At 36.0% G+C, this 22,149-nt stretch overlaps 1 protein-coding gene across 6 annotated transcripts; it reads right to left on the minus strand.

Moving 5' to 3' along the window:
* Window positions 1-7,475: 7,475 nt before the first annotated feature.
* On the minus strand, window positions 7,476-20,925 carry LOC107784247 (uncharacterized). 6 transcript variants are annotated; one of them, XM_016605344.2, is made up of 15 exons: window positions 20,379-20,925; window positions 18,258-18,396; window positions 17,844-18,063; window positions 17,653-17,753; window positions 16,647-16,768; window positions 16,483-16,574; window positions 15,433-15,538; window positions 13,536-13,690; window positions 12,587-12,711; window positions 9,901-10,010; window positions 9,015-9,112; window positions 8,675-8,922; window positions 8,129-8,525; window positions 7,972-8,061; window positions 7,476-7,781 (listed from the first exon to the last, which is right to left on the minus strand). In XM_016605344.2, the coding sequence occupies exons 1-14, from the start codon at window positions 20,778-20,780 to the stop codon at window positions 7,986-7,988; spliced, it is 2,391 nt and encodes a 796-aa protein (XP_016460830.2). In that variant the 5' UTR covers window positions 20,781-20,925; the 3' UTR covers window positions 7,476-7,781; window positions 7,972-7,985. The 6 variants fall into 6 exon arrangements, with proteins under 6 accessions (XP_016460830.2, XP_016460831.2, XP_016460829.2 ...); XM_016605345.2 differs by having other exon boundaries at window positions 7,476-7,818; XM_016605343.2 differs by having other exon boundaries at window positions 7,476-8,061.
* Window positions 20,926-22,149: the final 1,224 nt, after the last annotated feature.

Here is a 22,149-nt window from a genome sequence, read left to right on the forward strand (position 1 = left end):
CGTGGTCGAACTCTTTTCTTTTTGGCGAAGGCACTTGGTCTTAAGGGGTCATTCGAACTTTCGTCGAAATATTAACCCGTCGTCGTTTGATCGTGGTCGAACTCTTTTCTTCTTGGCGAAGACACTAGGCTTTAAAGGGTGTTATTTCGAACTTTCGTCGAAATAATAACCTGTCGTCATTTGATCGTGGTCGAACTCTTTTCTTTTTGGCGAAGGCCCTTGGCCTTAATGGTGTTATTTCGAACTTTCGTCGAAATATTAACCCATCGTCGTTCGATCATGGTCGAACTATTTTCTTTTTGGCGAAGGCCCTTGGCCTTAAAGGGTGTTATTTCAAACTTTCGTCAAAATAATAACCCGTCATCGTTCGATCGTGGTTGAACTCTTTTTTTTTTTGCGAAGGCACTTGGCCTTAAAGGGCGATATTTCAAATTTTCGTCAAAATAATAACCCATCGTCGTCCAATCGTGGTCGAACTCTTCTCTTTGGTGATGGCCCTTGGTCTTAAGGGTGTTATTTCAAACTTTCGTCGAAATATTAACCCGTCATCGTTCGATCGAGGTCGAACTCTTTTCTTTTTGGCTAAGGCTCTTGGCCTTAAGGGTGTTATTTCGAACTTTCGTCGAAATATTAACCCGTCATCGTTCGATCGTGGTCGAACTCTTTTGTTTGGCGATGGCCCTTGGCCTTAAGGGTGTTATTTAGAATTTTCGTCGAAATATTAATCCGTCGTCATTCGATCGTAGTCGAACTCTTCTCTTTGGTGATGGCCCTTGGCCTTAAGGGTGTTATTTCGAGCTTTCGTTGAAATATTAACCCGTCATTGTTCGATCGAGGTTGAACTCTTTTCTTTTTGGCGAAGGCCCTTGGCCTCAAGGGTGTTATTTCACACTTTCGTCGAAATATTAACCCGTCGTTGCTTCCAAAAAAAAAATTGGGGAGTTGGATGTCCTCTGGTGAGTCCCAGTTCATTTGGAGAGTTGGGTCGTCAAGTAGGCGATATTTCGGTTGTTTTGTAGTAATTTCTCTTTTTTTTGTTGAGATATTTCTTTGCTCGCTTACCCGCGCGGTGCTCGCGTTCCTGTTTGAGTGAACATCAGAATGTGGGCCAACATGATATTCTCCTCCCCCCGATTCGAGGGGTTGGTGGATGAGGGTGGATCTGTAGTGTTGCTATCAGTTTGCTTGGTGTTTCGATGGCTGATGGGGCGGTGGCTTCTGAATTCGGTAGCCGTATTCATCTCTTTCCCCTCCTTTTTCGTGCCTTGGCCCCGCACGGTCTTGGGCTTGCTTTGGTTGGTTCCTGAGCTGCCCGGCGTGCGGGGGAAGATGCTGGTTGTAGCTTTCGTTTGCATGTAGCATCATGATCTAGGTTGACATGTGAGGTTTACTTATCGCTCTTTTGGTGGGTGGTCATGTTTACGGTTTTCGATCTGGAAGAGACTAGGAAATTTCACTAAGAAATCCCTACAGATGGTGCCAAATTGTTTGACCCAAAAGATATTGAAATCTTTTCAATTAAATCAATTAAAGAAGATGAAGAGGTAAATCTTAGTCACACGTAATAAATTCCAGATCTACAAACGAATCAGAAAATGATGCATAAGATAAAATAGGGGCGAACAATCTCATTGATCTTTTTCATTCCTTTTCCCACCAATCGATGGAGATCAATCTTTTACATGATGAGTGTAAGAGTGTTTTATCTTCCTTTTGCTAAGAAGATTACCGAGGAAGGGAAAGAGAGAAAATGCCCCCCTTTCTAGGAAAGTTCTCTCCCTATATATAGTTATGGAGTCCTTACTATATTTTTAGGTCAAGGCGTCTTCATGCCACATCCATTTCGTCGTTCCCTAATTATTGTTCTTCGACTTAGCGGGTACTGCAAGTACGTGGTTTGGAGCAGATCATGACATTTTTCTTTATCCCGCTGCTTGGACATGATCCTTGTTGGATCGACCACAACGGTCAGATTTTGACCAATACACTAGGCAGTAGATATAAGAGAAGAATTGAATTGAGGATCAAATTACATCGTACCTTTCACGGACAACGAAGATTAATGTTGTTGTCATCTGTTATTTATTTGTTTATATTTTCTTACTTGAATGCGAGTTCCCCTCGTCGTTCACCAATTCCAAAAGGTGGTGGTCAAATATAAAAGACACCCTCTGTAATTATAATAGAAGGGAGTTTATCAGTATATACTAACAAAACCTTAGGCGACATAAATGAGTCCGTACTAAAAATTTACTTGCGTGAGTTGTTTACATCAAGTCAATAAATATAAGATATCATTGTATATATACACTTATTAACACTTAATTATGATAAGTGATATACATTTTCGCTTTGATTTTTTTATTCTTAATATTAATTGTTTAGCTAACGATAAACACCCGAGCAAGTATTTAGCCATATTTAGTGCCTATGTGGTCAACGAGTTTAATGTTTACAACATATATTGACTTCTAGGAAGTAGTGCTGAAATTAGCCCTTTGTCTGTGATATTTTAGATTTATGCTTGTAACTTATTCCTCTATTTTATACTTTTGTTTTTCCTTTTCTGGATTTAGATAGGAAGAGTAAGGGGGAAATTCAAAAATAGCCAGATTTACGAGTGGTCGTTCAAAAATAGCTCAGCTTCAAAAGTAATCAAAATTTAGTCACTTTTCATGTAAAAATAAATCTGAATGAAAATACTATTCAAAATCCGGAATAATACTCCAACATAATATACTGGATCCAGTATAATATACCAGTTCAGCATAATATACTGGAGTTTGGAGCATCGGTTCCCCAGTCTCCAGTATATTTTACTGAAACTAGCAAAGTATACCGGTCTAGCATAATATGCTGGAAGTTCATATACAGGTGCACCGAACTCCAGTATATTATGCTGGACCGGTCTTTGTTGCAGCAAAATAGTGACTATTTTTCATTGATTTGGTAAACACTGGTTATTTTTAAATGACCAGTCCGAAAACTGGTTAGCCCGTGCTATTTTTACGAAGAGTAAAGAAGAGTCAGTCAGTCAGGTGAGGATTAAACTTTGCACCATTTGAATGCAAAGTTGGGTCGTTTTAACCTTCTACTTTTATTTAGACATTAAATTAGTTATACTTTTAAATTATTGTATGTATTCCAATTGGAAGGAGGTAAAATTAAGCATAAACAGAGAGCAGAAATAAAACTCCTGCAAGAAAAGGAAAAATTAGGAAATGTAAAACGGCAGTTTTGATTTGTTTGGGTTTTGGTTTTATTTGATCTATAAGGTCATTGTAGCACTCTCCAAATATATATCCTTGTAAATCAAGGGAAAATGTTTAAATAAGTCACCCAAATAAAGGAAGAAAAGGTTAATCATGATTAGAGTGAACCCAAATAAGTGAAGAAAAAACAATAAAGTTCGCACAAGCAGTTAAAAATAGCCGGTCAGATTCACTATTTACTTTTTCTAGCCAATATATATAGATTATACACAGTTATACATATACTATTATACATGAATTTTACATATGCTATACATCCGCTAGCTATTTTTAGTTTAAGAAATTAGGTGAGCGGTTATTTGGGTTAATACTAGTGTTATTGTTCTTTGTGTATATATGTACAAGTCACTGATTCAAGTCGTGGAATCTGACGCTTGCCCCTATCCCATAAGCCTTTCATCGTTGCAAGCCCCTTCCATCCCCTTTAGAGATAGGGGTGAGTACTACACGAGCTCGTAAGTAAAGTATGGAACGAGCCTTGTCTACGAAGCAGAGCGACCTCATCTTGCTTGTATCAGAATAAACTGGCTACATTATTCATTCCTTTGGACTGCGTCCCTAATTCTCTTACTGTTGACTAGATCTCACAATTAAAGTCACGCTTCATTTTATAAATTATGCACTAGTTACATTAAATTTAAGCGTCTAGACAAAGTCTTCTCAGTCTTTAAGAATACTAGTGTTTGGTTAGGTAACACTACTAGAATTCCGGAAAAAAGCGATCAAACTTTAGCGACCAAAGTTGGTCTGCCGCAAAAAGCGACCAAAGTTGGTCGCCAAACTAGCGAAAATAATAAAATAAATATTTGAAATAAATTGGTCGCTACTTGGTCACTAATTTAGTCAAACTGTTGACTGGACTGGTCACACTTACTTGGTCAAAGGTATACTGAGATTAGCGACCAATATTAGTCAAAGTTATAACTAAAGCATGCACACGATCAGAAATTGATTAATTGGCCTTTAAAAGTGCTTTCTAATTTTGTAGAATAATTAAACTTTAGTCTTACAATTGCAGCGTAGTCGCCATAAAAAACAAGTTCTAAAGAATAATTAGCATGAGAAATAGTTTACCTTTTTCCTAGAATATAAGAATTGGATTTTTGAAAAATCCATATATAAGCTCTAGCATTTTGAACCTAGTGCTATTGAGCTAAGCTAGCCCGAAAACACTATCAATATGGTTTATACTATCTGCTTTTGACCAATCCTTCACGATTTTTTCCAAAATGTCTCATATAAGCGTCATAAATATTATATACAACTTCTTTTAATATGAGATTTTGTTCGAATATCTAACGATCTTCCCACGAAATTAAGTATCACATGATCCATAACCAAAGGTGGTTCCAACCAGTGGCGGATCCACAACGATCTTATGGGTGCTTAAGCACCCATTGTCTTTGGCCAACTTAATAGATTTACATAGATAATTATCAAAAAATTTAAATAAGTATTGAGTGAGCACCCATTATTAAATTTATTTTTCCTCTTCTTTTGATATTTTTATCGGTGAGCACCCATGACTTTGAAATCTTGGATCCGCCACTGGTTCCAACTCGTCGACGAACAAAGGTAGTAAACCTACATGTTTCACTACAACACTGTGTTCGGCTTGTTTTTTAGCTCACACGATTTTCTCCTAAAATTCTCGCACCATTCACGAGTATTCATAACCTTGTATATAACTTCTATATGTTATTATTGGATATGGAACTTTATTCTCACGTCCAACGGATGCTTCATTTTGCTAGATTTCAAACAAATAATTTTATTAATGAAATGACATGTAACAAAATTAAAATGTTTGGTTTAATTTGTTTGCTTTTTCCTAGGAAGCTCTTATGCTAGGAGCTGCCATACCTGCACATGAGAATATTTTCTCTTATCTAATCTACCTTTGTGTTCATTCTCAAGTCATTAAAAAATAAAAATAAAAAATGGGAACATTTTTTCTAATTAGGCTGCAGCCCTTTTTCACTCTAATTTCTTAACTGCTACAGTTTGAACATCTGACCAAGGACACCAACATTTTTTGTTTTTGTCCACTCAAAAGAAACAGAAAATTGCTTTTTTAATTGGTCTATGGATTCTTTTTCATCTTATTGGATTTTTGTGTTGGGAAAAGATGCAACAAAAGGGTCCCAATATAGGTAATTAGGTCAATCTCTTTTTGAACTAGAGTGGAGAACCATGCAATATATGGCCATTTGGCATTTGGAAATACAAAAGCCTATGAGATTATATGCCCTCGTGAGACGTTGTCGACAGTTACGCCATGAATCCTCTACATGAGACTGTCATCATAAGGCAGTGTGAGGCGCAGAGGAGTGATTATATAGCCAAGGCATATGGGTAACTCTAACGGTGCTATTGTCCCCCTTATTTATGCTTTTCCTAATTGTTGTATTTTTCTTTTTTCTTTTATTAATAAAAAACGCGGATTGCCAAAAAAAAAAAATACAAAAGCCTATAGTCTAAGTAAGTGTAGCCTTTTGTGAACATCATTTTTCATATAATTAATTTTGAACATTAAATTATACATCTGGATGTAACTTGTTAGTTAATTTTGAATTAATCAAAATTGGATCGCTCATGTGAGTTGATCCTGATCTAGTTAAGAAAGACTAATAAAGTAAGGTTAAAAATAAGTTAAAGGGATGTAATAACTCATCTGAAAAGAAGTAGTATCAAGTTTGAAATCAGACGAAAAATTGTAATCTGCTGATCTATCTTATATTAAATTAGGGCTGTCAAATTTGGCCCAAGCCCAAATGACCCGCCCAACCCGCCCAACCCGCCCAAGGTTGGGTTGGTTATTGACCCGCCCATTTATTGAACTTAGCTCATCTTGATTCAACTCATCTCAACTCAATTAAAGTTGGGCTAATTTTTAGCCCAAATTAATCCATGAACAAGTTTGTCAAAATATCTTAGAAATAATTTTATTTTTGTTTAATATTTTAAATATGACCATAACAAAAGCAAAAAAGCCTTATTTAGTAATTATACAATTTATAAGAAAATAGCACATATTAATTAAAGTTTAATAAGAGTTGGGCGGGTTAGGTTATGACCCGAATTTTAACTCATCTTGACCCAACCCATCTCAGCCCAAGTAACTTTTGGGCGGGTCATTTGACCTGCCCAATTATTAACTCAACCCATTTTAACCCGCCCAAAATTGACCCAACCCGCCCATTTGACACCCCTATATTAAATAATAGAGCTTTATTTGCTCTTTGAAGAAGAAGTAGTAGTTTGCAAACACTGCTTATATATGCTTTATACAGCAACCCTAAAAGTGGCTTCCTGGTATCATTTTTGTGACATATCACCCATAGAGGAAATTAAAACGAGTGAGATATGAATTTTTGAAATTATGTGATACTTTAACTATTTTTGGAAATAATCACATTCTAAAAAGTTCAATGGAAATTATTTATTTTATATCATGAAAAGAGATTTACATTGTTAGAATCTATTGGTCAAGAGGTTTTCTTTGATATAATTTTTTTAAGTAACGCATAACTAACACCAAAGAAGGTATGAGAGGTTTGCCATGGCGTGTTTGAGGATAGGTACAGACAGGCCAAAAAAGTATGGGTGGAAGTGATAAGGCAGGACATGGCACATCTGCAGCTTACCGAGGACATGACTCTTAATAGAAGGGTGTGAAAGTGGATAATTAGGATAGAGGATTAATAGATAATTGAGTCTATAGCATTAATATTATTCTCGCATTTGCTTGTAAGTAGATTTCTATCACTACTAAGTTTTTTTTTTTTTTGCTTCGGTTATTTTATTATCTTGTTATTGCTCTTGCATCTTCTTCTTCTTTTTCCATGGCTTCTTCATTACTGTATCTCTTTTCAACAATGTTGTGACTATGCTTTTCCTAAGCCAAGAATCTATCGGAAACAACCTCCCCACCTTCACAAGATAGGGGTAAGGTTTGCACACACACTACTCTTCCCAGACTCCATTTGTGAAATTTCACTGGCTTCGTTATTGTTGTAATAACGTATAACTAACACGTGAGATGAATTTTCAAAGTTTTGTTGTCATTTCATATTTTCTATCAACTTATACGACATAGATTATAATGAATAAATCCATACTTTGTGCTATTCAGATGCCCTTCTCTAAAAGTTTCTTCGTCCTTTCACAGTTAAAAAGAAAAGAGATGACAAGATCGGTCACTTTTAACTGAAACCTCACAGAAATTAAGGAATCGTTCGGCAGTAATCACAAAAGTGCTTATACAATTACATAAAATGATTCAACTGACTCGTTGCGACGCAGTTCTAGGTACGATTCTTCTGAGGTTGTGATTCATCTAATACAAACAACAACTTATGCAAGGATATTATACATCGCATTTAAGGAATATATTGGAAACAATGATAAGCGATATAATGTCGAATCTTCTCTGGAAAAGTGACAATAGACATGCTTCTGTTGATCTGTTACACCCTTTGAAAGTAAATGCTTGCTCATTTAATTGTCCTGGTCATATCTATAAATCAGTACTTTCCAATAATACCTAGGTTGCCAGATTAGTAAGATGATGTTTGTTCAGAACCAAGTAGAGTGAACTGGCATTCTCTTTGAGAAAATACAATCGAAGTACAAGAGACGGATAAACCATTAAGAAGAACACATCAAGGACTACAAAGTTAACGATGTGACAACTGACCTTACTGTCGGCAATCACACAATTTCAGATGCATCATCTGGAGTTTGAACGTTTCCGGTCTTCAGTATATTTTCCAATGCATTCTGACATCTGATGAAGTAGATATTAGTATGTCTATGAAAACATCTATTTGCAAAAAGAATGCTAACTCAAATACCTCCAAGGTAGATGGTCCAGGAACATGTATGGCGATACTATTATATCTTTGAATGCTTCTCTTTTTGCAACATAGGCCCTATACCTGCAGCTTCTCTCCCAAGTTCTCCAGCATTTCCACAATGGTTTATGAAGGCCGTCCTTCTGTGGCACAATATGGATAACAAGACCAGGTAAAAACAATTCTGGGATATTCAATGATGACTTATGTTCAGAAGATGGAACAGCCTCCATAAATTCGGCTAAAGGATCACCAAATGGACTTGAATCAGAAGTAGAACAATTAAAAGGACTGTTGAAACGATTTGATGAATTAGTTGAACCGGTTTTATCATCAGAGCTAAAATCTGTGTCTATGTCATGCAAAAAAGAGGATCCTGGTTCGTGCTTTACCAATCCTGCAGAAATAGTTAGCATTTTTGCATGAAAAAGTGAGATAGCTACAAATAGGAGAAACTGCAGACAAATACAGTTAACTAAACACAACATGATTAAATGAGACATGTATTAACACGGAATATTCAAAAAGAAAAAAGTCCCTTAGTACCATTTTCAAGCTGGCTATGGTTGATTTCGTTCGTACAACTTGACATTGCTGTCAAAGAATTCACTGACGATTCTCCATCGTTCATGCTTTTCTGACAGACACTCAGTGAAGTAAAGTGATGAGCAAGTTTAAAAATTGTTGTAATATCAACAGTGCCATCTTCTGATAGTGCCCTAAGTGCAGCTGCTTGAAGTCTCATAATTGATGCTACTGAAAGGCGCGCTGAAAATTCATCATTGTTTACAATGCTGAAAAGATGTCAATAAAGGTGGAAGTTAATTTTATAGCATATGAGCAGCAACACTCAGTTGTCGCAGAGATAATAACACATTGGCAATACCTGGTAATGAATTCTGAACAAGCATCTGCTACCACCAGACCCACACATGGGAGAGCACCATATGTGTAGACGTGTATATCCGGATATTGTTTGCGCAGCTGCTCAGCAAAATATAGTAATTTGATTTGTAAATAGGCTAGATGTACTAACTGCAGAAATTAATATAATTAAACAAAGAACTTATAGGTAATACATTGAGGTACGCAAGCACCTTGGGAGATCAAAGTGACCATTAGGAAAATTAGAAGAACAGAGATGAACTTCACATATCTTGACATAACTAGGGTTTGAAACCAGAGAACAAACAACAACAACAAACCCAGTGTACTCCTACAAAGTGGGGGGTAGGGAGTAGAGGGGGTTTAGTGTTTATGCAGACCTTACCCCTGCCTTTGAAGGTAGAGAGGCTATTTCCGATAGTCCCCTGGGTCAAGGGAAGATGACAATGAAGCAGAAACAACAACACTAACAACACCAACATAAGATTTTGAATCCAGAGAGCATAACAATAAAATTCTTTTTTGCTTGAACAAATCTGGAACTGTTAACACAAAAAAGAGTTCAAATTACTATATTTAGTTAAAACACTTTACCAAAGTTAGAAAGTGACTTTAACAAAGTAGATCGGCTAGATAAACAAAGCAGTGAATTTGATTGGACCATACTCATCTATTATTCTGAATCCAGATGCTTAATGAAGCAAAAATAAAACAGACACAAAACCAATACAATTATCGACAGTATATTTTTTTCTTTTGTTCTTTGGATACCAAAAGGGGAAGGGGTTGGGGGAAGAAAACGGCAATATATGTCCTATACAAAGAGCACTCAAACATGATGGAAGAAAAGTTCCAAGAACGCATTTCATTAGCTGACAATTGCATACCTTCATTCCTAGTAATGCAGCAATAGCTCCTCCAAGGGAATGCCCCACTATTCGCACACCATATCCCTCACACTCACATCCTGCTCCCAGCAATGACGAGAGAAATCCACCTGATATAGACGAAGCGCACATATATTCACAAATTATCATAGCAGATGTGGGGGATTGATTCAAAGCGGAAATAAAGGAGCAATTCGCTGCATGATGAACGTGTTTGAGTTTATCTCATAACAAAATATATCAATAGCTACATGTGGGCCTCATCAGAGGCAGATAGTTATCAGCTACTAAGCATCTTCTTGAACTAATCAGCATATGAATCAAGAAAAATAAACTGATAATAGGTGAAACAACTCAACCACAGCTTCCTTGTACGAAGCAAAATAGAGAAATTTATGACACACTGCCTAGCAGAACCAATTAATAGGAATGAGCATAAGAGGCACCGACATGGGTACTGTAGGGTGCCTGTCAATCAGAATACAAATCCGGTACACTGTGTGGGCCATCCGTAATAGCACCTTGAGCTCTATAAATAAAACTAGATTTGTGGCAAATGGTATAACACTTCATAGGTGAAAAACATCAAGAAGAATGAGCAAGAACTGATGCAGAGAACAGAAAATAGAAGTTATTTCTGACAGCGTAAGAAGATATTTGTTACCTTTAAAGCTGGAATTATAGCGAAAGAAAAGTTAAAACCAAATTTGCATCAACCCTTTCAAAATGAATCTTTTATGTTAAAATACCGAAGCAAGTTGAAACAGGATCACCAACATCATTATAGGTCGGTATTTAGAGAGATAATAGAGGGTACACTTTCAGGCATTAAATTTACTTTTACTTGGAAGAAGAGAATAGAGCCAAATTTATTATGTCAGTATTATGTTTGAAATTCTGAAAGAAATAATATAGGGGATAAAAAAACACCATATTAAGCAGGAATAAAATAAAATTGCCAAGATCCTCGGCGATTTGTTCAAAGTTGGGTTTGAGAATAACTATTAACTGTGTTTGGATTGAAAAATAACTACTTAACATATTATACATGGCCTAGAACTCCTAATATTGTATATTAAGAGTCATTTACTACAGGGCAGATTCTCTTCTCCGTCTTGTTGTTCTATACAGTCTAACCTAAGAAAGATTCACCTTCTTGGGCTTAAGTGACTGATTAGAAGTGTTTAAACATGGTCCCGTCGTGTTTAGACATTCAACCAGTCACTGCAATGTTGCAGTCTGACCCATTATGAGCCATTCCTCTATCTTGCTGGAGAAAAACGAATGTGATTGCTTATTAATCCATTACAGCATTTTTTTTTCAGCCCAATGGTCTTGGCCAAAGGAGGACCCAACTTAAACGTTCTTTCATGTTTTCCAATCCTCTTTGTACAGTAAATCTCTGCAAAACTCAGAGATAGTCGTTACTGGTAGCCATCTTCTCTGGAAGGACCCTCGTCCTTACCAGTCGTCTTCTATGGGAACTCGTTGACCAACTCGTATCCAACACCTCACTCACATCCATCTCTGCATTGGCATCAGTAGGCATCCTGGTGATTTTGGTGCTCAAATCAAGTAAATCCAAGTTCTACAGCAAATGTATCCACCTTCAGTTAGCATACAACAAAAAATTACATACCTTTACTTGATAAATTAACTCTTGACCTATGTTACATAAACTCATCTATGAATACGAATTCAATACGGGTGTAGGCATATATCAAGTATGGGACAGTGCAACTTGTTTTCTATTTCTTAGTGCATTTAGAATCTGCATACAGTATCTACATCCATGCACATTTGACACTGGGTACATCAAGACAGATGAAATAATGCTGTAATTAGCTCATGACGGGTTACTCGTGTTAATTTCCACATCAAAGAAACCATTGCATAAATTCCCAACTCGCCAAAACAAGTTCAGACGCAATAAGTGAATGGGTCCAACTAAGCTTATCACCATAAAACACTTCTTTTGCAAGCCTAAACAGCCACTTTTAGAAGACCCACATGTTGTAGGATCATGAATAAATCGCTCATCCACCTCTGCCCATTCCATAGCACTCTGTTAGTTTTAGCTTCCAATGGGAATCAAAACAAAGACACCTTCAAGCCTGTTATCAGGTTCCACACGCTAGAAAGCCCAGTCTACAATAGCTTCTGGAACCCTGTTTGACAGTCAAATCTCCCAATCAGGCATGACAGGAAATTTCCAGTGTAGAACTTCACTGATGGATAATCTTCACAGTGAAATACCGTTTTGACAGTCTTCAAGGAGCAATGATGGACGATGGTCAGCCACCACCACCCTATACAATTTCATTCTCCCTCGTGTTCATCAGTTCAGGACTTTAAAGGAATACCCATGTGCACAAGAACTTCTAGTTCTTGGTAAATTTGTTGGAGCATGATGACAACCTTCTATAACGTCCTTGGCTACATATACTCCTTATCAAACATATCAACCTGTAATTCTAGCACTAATAACTACTCTCAGTATACTAGATGCTACGAATCATTTCAGGTCATAAACAAATACCAGCATTTAGCCAGTTCTTTCACCAAAACACAGCAAGAGATTGCTTGTAAGTTGTACAAGTGAAACAACAGTACAAAATTGAATGTTTCAAAATTGTTCCAGAGAAAAACAGGGAAAATAAATAGTACAGAAAACAATGCACTATACCATCTTCAGAATTTCCATCTACTTGCATGTAAAGATCACGTGCGGCCTCAACTACTCCTGAGTGTGCATAGTGTGGTTTGGATGAAACCACCCTTTGACGAATGCACGAGTCAAAATGATTGCCACTGAAAAAGAATGGTGTATTAGAAGAGGGGAAAAAAAACAGGAGAATCATCAAATAGTGCTGACTGCGTAGATCCTATGCAGAAACCAAGTACGGCAAATTTAGGCAGCAATGGAAGCAAAAAGAAAATCACATCACATTACTACAGCGAATGTTCAATCTCTTCCTGGTTCCTCAGTGTAACAAACAGTAATTCTATTATGTGCTTATAGACCAGTTTTCCTTCATTTTCTATGGTTTTAGCTTTAGGTTGAATAGTATGAAGTGTTACTATTGTGAATCTCATTTGGATTTTATATAACATTGATTCTATAGAGAAAATGGACAATGGACCCAACTCAACTCCAAAAGTTAGCTCAAGAGCAATACCTAAGACTATATAAGGAAACTACATCCTATACACTTAACTGACTTGGGATTCTAACACCTCCCCCTTCCCCGTACTATGAAAGAGTCTAAACATCCAACACAAGATCTTTAGGCAATGGGTGGACCTATCCAAACCTTTTTAAAACTATTTGGAAATTTTTACAGAATTTACGAACAACAATATACTCAATGCTCTCCGGCACGCGTAACTCTATTTTGACGTTGACACGTGAATTTTAGTGCGGGCTTACAGGAACGAACTCTAGCTTACGTAAAACACATTGATAGAAATGCAAAACAGATAGAAAACAATATAATGGTAAAAGGAAGGCAGTCAAAGGATGTCAGAAAGTGATGCCAGAAGCGGATTTGCGTGCATGTAAATGTGCATGTGCAACAAGAAAGGACCAAAATGAGAGAGAGAGAGAGAAAGGGAGGAAGGGGGAGAGAGATTACTGTAGTAGGCTATCTAATTCTCCTTCAGTAAGGCAGCATTCCCTGCCTAAACTATCAGTTATGAGGTCTTCAGGGGTCTCAGTTCCCCTCACAGCAATTACAACAGATTTCACATTATGCAAAACCACAATAAAGTATGCTGCTTTACACTTTCCCTGAAAAAGAGATATAGAAGATATTATTTTTCTGAAATGAAAGACAATATTTCTTTTCTGGATAAGAAAAATGACAAGACAATATCTAAGGAACAATAATATACATAACCTATTTCTGCCAAAAAAAAAAATCCAAAATAAGACATGTTTTAGTACTCATGGTTTCACTTGATTCACAATATTTAAAAAAAAAGGCATGGCAAACTTTTGAGGGATGTAGAGGAATTGTTGCCTGGAAATCACTACTATGTTAATCGAAGCCTTTATATCGTCCATTCCTCTACTAAACTTCTTACTGCTCAGACAGATTCCATTCCCATCTCAGCAGCAAAAAGGGATTAGAAATTTTCACTTGTGAAGTATTAAGTTTTATTAAATAAATGGGAGAGGAAATTCCCGCATACTAGAGAAACATAAAAGTTAAAGAAACGTCATAAAAGGAACATTTTTTTGTAAGAGAAATGTCATACAAAAACATGATTCTCGTAACATGTCATCGCTGGAAAAAAATATTAAATGTTTATACTAATATTCTGCAAAAATAAAGCAATATATAGTAAACACCGCTTCCTAGAAGATAGTGCTTCTTGGTCCGCTGGTCAAGCTTGTATTTGGGCTTGTAAAGGTCGTTGGTTCGAATCTGTACCTAGACATATTTTTTGAAGATCTTTGAGGAGCTTTTTTGTTAAAAATTTGAGGCTACAGAGTCTTTCAACTTGAGGTAAAATAAGATTAAATAATACTTTTTTTATTTATGTAAATACGACACCGCTTATAAAAAGTTTTGCGTACACCCCTGTCTAGTACTAATGGAATGTCACAGATGATCCCTGGGTCTTCCCGTTCCGTCATCTGGAAGAATGAACATAAAATAAGAAGGTTTACTAATTTATACAAAAGACTCTTCCACTCCTTCAAACTCCCACAAGGAATTTTTTTTGGTATCTTTCTTTTCAGTAACAGAAAGTGTGCACATGAGAGACATGTAATATGTTGGTATGTTAAACAAGGTGCTCTTGATTAGGACCCTCATATCCCCTAAATATCTTTTCTTCCATCATGTTAACCTTTTCTCCACTTCTCATAACAGATTCCATAGAGCAAACTTCGTGCGACGCTTCTAACAGCAGGCCTAGGTAAGTCGTAGGAAGTGTTCCTAACACTTATGTTATAGTTCAATGTCGCCGATCTCCTCAAACGGGATAATCTAACACCCCTGCCTTATCTTCTTTCCCCGCATTTTACGATGAGATGGGCTTGCTAAAGACAAAAACAATGTTTTTTTATCTTGAAGTCTTGAGCTTCTCCTGTCTAAGCATACACTTCAGTGAAGTAGCATTGCCCCTCAACTTGCATTGCCTCACACACAAGCGGCCGCTTTTCAAAATTAGGCTTAAAGAAATTCAAATTTATGAAATTACAGGCCTTAAATGACAAACTGACAGTTCAGACCTCACATGGTTTATAAATAACTTAGAATCAAAAATATAGATTCAAGAACAAGGGTGATATCCAGAATTGTATTAACTATAGAGGTATCAAGATGTTGAGTCACACCATGAAAGTTTTATCAAAAACTGGTGGTGATATTACAAAGGTAACTTGTACAATCAGTAAATAATTACACTAAAGTCTATTAGCACCAAAGCTGGATGGTTAGGTGATCACTGATCAGAGCTTAGGAATGTCATTGCAAAATATCAGCAGCTTAAAATAGCCTATAGATCTAAAGCTAGACTTACTTGATTAACACGCCCTTTTCTGAGCATATGTGCTGACAAATGAACATGTTTCAAGAAGGCTGCTGCATGACCTCGCCACCAGTTGTCACCTTCGAGTAAAGGTCGCCTACATCAAAAGAATTTTATTTCAAAAAAGAAAAGAAGAATCAAGTAACCATGATAACAATCAAACAACAATTTGAAAATAACTTAGTGTCACAAAAATAAGGGTTCGTGATTTGTCCAATGAAGCAGATTTAATGAAAATAATCCTTTGCAGGAACCTTCATTTGATTGTGCTGGATCTTAAATTATCAGATCTCTGAATATAAATCAAGAAAGCTAGAAGAATCTAGGTAATTCCATTCATCCTTTTATGATAAAATCAGTTGCTGGCACCAGTACTAGACTAGACACACATTTGAAGTCCCCTGAGTGGAGCAAGCAGTTGTTATCATGCACCACGGATCGTACCGTGTATGTATGTCTGATACTCCAACTTGCTTTTAGGATACTTAAGAGTGACGAGCATCTTGATCTTTTAGATTTAAAAAGTCTAAGCAGAGAGTTCCTTTAAGCCAAAGCTCTTCGAGGTGATCTGAATAAGCTTACTTCTTTTACTAGCCACAGTTGGAGCTTGTATATGGTCTATTTAAGGGAATCATCATTTCTTTGTTTCACCAGATAGTGAGGATGAAAAAGCATAAACTACCTCGTTCATGCTCCCTCTATCCACATAGTACAGAGCTCGAGTCCCTCCCATAAAACATTAAACTCACATTTTCTGGCAACTTGTACGAAATTCCCGATCCTTTTTGCTCATAAATTTAGAGCATCTTCTATGTCATATTCCAGATCTTACATCCTGTCAATTCCTAGAGGAGTCCCTTCATGGTATTTTTCCCCATGTATAATCCATCCATATCCAAGCTTATGACTTGCGGCCAAATGAACTTCTATGTTTTTCCACTGAAACCCTTTCTTTTCAACTTTACAAAGCAAATGCTGCTTCATGCTTTAACAATCCGAAGTTGCTGATCTACAACCAAGATATACCAGTAGGTGTCTTACCTGTTCCATAGCCAGGGAGCAAGAATGCCTTGCCTATAGAGCCATGAACATGAAAAAAGTACAGGATTTCTTCCTATATCAAGTAATAGACCCTGCAATTGACCATTCCACGTCAAAATAAGGAGAACGAAAATCAAGTCAATTGAAATGCCTTGTTGTCATACCGTGTAGGCTGCTTCAGCAAACGGATGAAAGAAAGCAGCCTCGCGCATCCTTTCCATGGGTACGATCATTGACTCTTCATACAATTTAGAGAATGAACGAGGATTCTGCAATAAAGCTAGTCCTGAATATCAAGAAGAAATCATTTTCTTTTACCTTACTGATAGAAAGAGATAATCTTGTTTCCAAAGTGAATAAGTACGAATCGAGCAAGTAGAAAACAAATCCAATACTTAAAAGCACTTCTAGCATTCATCACTACCATTTTTACTGTAATGTTGGAGGAGAAATTACCGAAGAAAAGGATTGCAAAACAATACACAAAACCTTGATCATGTCAAATGAACAAGAATTCTCCTCTTAGCTCCCTCTGATTAAAATCTCTAATTTTTTCAAATGACCTTTTTATTCTTTTCCATTTGATTTTCAACAAGAAACTTTGTGACTTCTTGTATAACTATTTCTTAATTAATACCCCTTTTGAAACATTCGCCCAAACATCTGAATTGCAACATTCTGAAAGAACTGCAGCACCCAAACATCCTAAAGGACCTAAACTAGTTGTGGATAAATGTACATAATCCTATGTCCCTTTTCCCTTTTTTGGATGAGTGAAGGTTTGAGAGCGAGGTAGAGCCCATGATTATTTCATTTCTGTTTCCCTATCATCCCTACTGTCAGATATGCTTGCACAAGAATGCACGTAACAAACTAAAGAGGTATCCTCATGAGTTTGGAAATTGGGGGTACGCTTCTCCAGATATATGTTCAACCAGCATGATTTTGGAAGAGATGTTAGAATACATAATACAATAATACAACAGCTTTGTTTTTTTAGAACCTTTCATGTACCACAATCAAGTATAAAAGGCATCCAAAAGGATTTTTTAAGGTCTTGCACCACTCTACATATTCTTCAACACTTTCTATAGAATGGTGAACTGTATACTTTACATGCACCAAATAAAGAAATAAAAGTAAAACACAGACTCCTACAACAGCACTAACCTGCTAAGAGCTCCAAATGACCTGTCCCGGATGCACGGTAAGTGACAAGATCACCAAGTAACTGTGCCACAGAACAAACTTCATCTTCCTCTAGCACAGTCCTATGCAGGAAACAGAGTAACAAAGAAAGCGGGTTAAACAATCTGAATGACAATTCAAATCCTGTGGTCAACATATGCAGAGAGGCCTACAAGTATTTGACCCGTCCCAGACAGCACAAAGCTTCACGAATGCCATGATCAAATACCTCCCTATAATGTGCCTTCCATGCATTATCTTCTGTTGCATAGAAAGACCTCCATCTCAAGACCTCGGCTCCAGCAAAACATTGTACTGGAGCCACATAAGAAATAATAACCATAAAAAGAATAAGTATGTTGCGTTGCCACCATGAACCATTTGAGAGAAGCCCTGCAAGATACTTTCACAAGTATTTTCAGTTTGATGACTGAAATAAAAAGATGTTGGTTAATTGTGTTATTTACAAACATAGTAGTCGGGTTTAACTAAGCAGGCAATAAAAGAGAATGAAAAAGCAAAGATAAGGTAAAATATTGTAATTAGATCAAAATTTTCAAGAAGGCACGCATACAATTCCATATCACCTCTCAGACAGTTGCTTGATGTTGTATCACGATGCAAAAGATTTGTGACACTGAACAAAAGAAAAACAGCCCCAAGAAGCTGCACCACTGTAATTACTGAGGCAATTCGGGTCCACAATAACAGTCTCCTATATTTCCTCTGTAATCAAGACGTAAAACCCAAAAATATGTTACAAACAAGAAATGTCTTTCAGAGGGCTCTAATGATTTTACACGTAGAGAATACTTGGTAAAGGAGAATAATTTTATCACATGCCCATCACAGCAGATGAATACGTCTTGCCAAAATAAAGTAATAATATACTAAAGTAGCAGGCTGGCATTAAAATCTGTTTAAATCATGAATGTAAACAATAAACAAAAGTTGCATATGTCTGGCTAGATGTTGCAATTATAATCTTTATATTAGGAAAAAATCCCATGCTCAAATATCTTGATGCCCTCCGATGACAGTGCCATTTCTTTCAACCATAAGATACAGTCCAAATCAACAAACATAAAATAAATACACATGTGAATGCTAAAAACCAGAGAAGAGAAAGAGCAGCAGATCTGTCTAAAAGGCTAATTATGACGTCTGGATCTGGAAAATAAATACTAGGCATGTCTAATGCAGCTGTGTGTGCAAATAAAATTGGGATTATTCAGGTAAAATTTTAAGCAGACCCTACCTTGCGTAAGAGAAAAAATATAAAGGTGTATAGAAGGCGATACATCCAATTGTATTAAGACGCTTACATGGAACAGATTCAAGGATCAACTAGCTACTCTAAAATACTCTTGTATAATAGGAAACCAACCGTTTAAATCCCCCTATTTCAAAAGGGAACAACAAGGAACTACCATACAAAGGAATAGACAAGCAACAACCATGTAGAAACCTTTTAATTCGAATTCTATTCTCTCTTTTCTTGGTTTAGTTTTAGCCATTATTATCATATCTAATAAAATATGAGTTATGATACAATTCAATACAAGCTGTAATATGCATTTTATGATCAAACCATACACCATGCGACTGACATTCTGAATACTCGTGGATTCACATCTGTATTGGGTCTTGGTGGTGGTGATGTTGATACTGCTGTTGGAGATGGATAATTAATTTATTCCAATCGTTACTGATTATATGCTTTATCATATACAAGTAAGGTACTTTTTACAGTAGAAGCACCAGGAATAATGTGCTAAATATCTACATCAAAGTAAAAGACTATAACTCCTTTACATATGCAAAGAGTCTATGAAGTTCAGAAAAGTGTCAAAATTCATTCACAAGTTTCAGCGAACACCAAAAATTATTAGCCTGTGAACATCTAGACTCAAACAAATTGATGCCTCTGATCCTCCTTCGAAAAACTTGCAATTCCTTTCTTTCTATGTTACCCAAATGACGCACCTAGGCACCATCATCCATTATGGACTTGAGGTGTCACCTCATATGCCCTTGCCAACTGGTTACAGCAGCCTTTTAAGGTGTATGGCAATACTAAAGGAAAGCCACCAGCTTTACATTCTTGTATCCCAGCCAAGATCAAATATTGACTGAATTTTGTGGAAGTAAACTGCTTTCAATCCAATGACCACCTTTCTTCTCTCATGTAAAGCTTTGTGATAATCTTGTAACATCACCTAAGAAACGAGTAGGTACAAGCCTCTTAACTCTACAATCCCTTTCTTCTTTGGATCAAAGCTATGAAAAAATACATTCAAATTTCTTTCAAAGTCTCGTTCCACATGAAAAATTGCTGAACGTTGATGTAAACCTCTTCATCAAACAAACTTCTTAAAGACAACAACTACGCTTGAGTCTCAAACAAGTTGGGATCGGCCATATGAATCCTCAATTTTCCATTTAAATTCAACTCATGAAATCATTATATTAAATAAAAACAAAACTTTTAACTACTTCAACATTTTCTTCCACTGTCACTAATATAATCCCTAAGCCAACTTTTTCCCATACCTAAAATGTCAAATTAATACTTCAATTTCCAATGTTCTCAAACACCGCCACATAAAATGAAACAAATACCATAATATTACTAAAAAAAATAGCATTTTTCACCATTGCACATAATCAAAACTACTATAAAAAATAAAAAAGGTTAAATTTTTTACCCGTCTTTGGTGTCGAATAGCAGCTTGAGAATCAGGCAAATCGGACTGAGAAGTTAAAATACAAGAAGCAGTATCTTGTTGAGCAATACCAGTTCCAATCATAGCACCAATTCTTACAAAACTAGCCATCATTATAACAAAAACTGGCGCAATATCCTTTTCTCCACACGAATAACGCGTAATAATTACAATAATAGCTCCCATTATTATTATAAGCGCATTGGAGAGGCCCAATATTAAAGCTGATCTCCTTAATTTCCTAAATTCCGGTGCCTGTAATAAAGGCACCACCATTTTGCGGAATGATTTGATTTTTGAGAATTTCAAAAAGCTTAAACCTAAGCCTTTTGATCTGTTCCGCAATTTTGTTGGATTGGGATACAGAGGGAGAAGAGGAGACATTCAAATGTGAAATTAATTTGACATTTTTAGAAATTCTGAAGATTTTTCTGGTCGTTTTTTCTCATTTTTTTTCGCCTCTGGATTCTGGAGAGGCGTCGTTTAGGAGACGACGTGACCTCTTTTATTTTTTTTATTTTTATTTCTCGGATAGTAAGGCCCCGTTTGGCCATACATTTTGGCAAGTTTTTTTCAAAAATTTTGAAAACATTGTTTGTCCATAGATTAGTGATCTGTTTTTGAGAAATTTCTGAAAATATTTTTCAAATTTTCAAAATCTAGTTTATGGTAGATTTTTGGTGAAAATCAAGTTCCTACTCACAAAACTTCAAATTTTTTTCAAATAAAATGCATGTCCAAACATAATTTCAACTTCCAAAAATTATTTTTTCAAGTTTCAACTCAATCTATGTCCAAACGCTAGTTAAGTCGCCTGTGCTAATAGGGACCTATCATTTTTCTTTTTCATTTTTAGCATTATAATCTCTATGAGACTATTTTGTAACTAAAGTTGGAAATAAGTGTATCTCAGGATTAATTATTTTAAAATTATTATTCATCCTACTATAGGAATAAAAATTAACACTATAATTTTAGGATAATTAATTCCGAGATTAGTTTTATTGTAATTTTATTCTAATCAAACGTGGAATAAACTCATTTCAAACTTAATTCCGAAATTAATTATCATTTATCCTTCGTACCAAATGAACCCTAAAAAGCAACTTCTTAAGGTTTTATAACTATGGATTTAGTTATTTCATGATATATTACATTCATAAACTTGCACTTAAACTAGTCATATAATTCTTGTCTTTCTCACATATTTTTTTTATAGTCTTAACAATTTGAAAAATTACCTTAGCATAGAATATATTGCTAGTAACCTTCAAATATTATACAGGTGATGTGAACATTAGCTTAATAATATTCTATAATTAAATTTCTGAAATATTTGAATAGGATTTTCTTCAACTAGAAAAGTGGAAAAAATGTAAATTTGCCTTTAATTGACCAGGAAGGCGCCGTCATCTACCCAGTTTGTGCATACCTTAACTATTCGGCCGAGTACCTTCTACTTTCCACCCGTACAAATTTCCAGGTAACTTTGTCCACAAAGAAGAATATATATGTTTTAAAAAAAAAACAAATAATGCAGATGGAAAATGATTTTATTACAGCGGCAGAGGGTAAAAACTCCTAGTTACATCATCCATCTGTTATTTTTGCCTTTAGTCCAAAGCTCAGAGAAACATCCACAAAAGGATTTCGAACTAGAAAACATGTTATGAATCTACAATACGAATGAAAATTACTTCCACCAACTACAAATACACAGAAATTTTGATACAACAGTATCTTCAGCTACTAC

The sequence above is a fragment of the Nicotiana tabacum genome, chromosome 7 (genome assembly GCF_000715075.1).
Source record: "Nicotiana tabacum cultivar K326 chromosome 7, ASM71507v2, whole genome shotgun sequence".
Lineage (NCBI taxonomy): Eukaryota > Viridiplantae > Streptophyta > Magnoliopsida > Solanales > Solanaceae > Nicotiana > Nicotiana tabacum.

What these genes read in the sequence shown, in the direction of transcription:
- LOC107784247 (XM_016605344.2), bottom strand. Translation starts at nt 20,780, where the DNA reads ATGTCTCCTCTTCTCCCTCTGTATCCCAATCCAACAAAATTGCGGAAC. An exon ending in GCTCCCTGGCTATGGAACAG is followed by an intron (nt 15,539 to 16,482) that starts GTAAGACACCTA and finishes CTTTTGATGTAG; the next exon opens with GCGACCTTTACTCGAAGGTG. An exon ending in CTGCATTACTAGGAATGAAG is followed by an intron (nt 9,113 to 9,900) that starts GTATGCAATTGT and finishes TTTGCTGAGCAG; the next exon opens with CTGCGCAAACAATATCCGGA.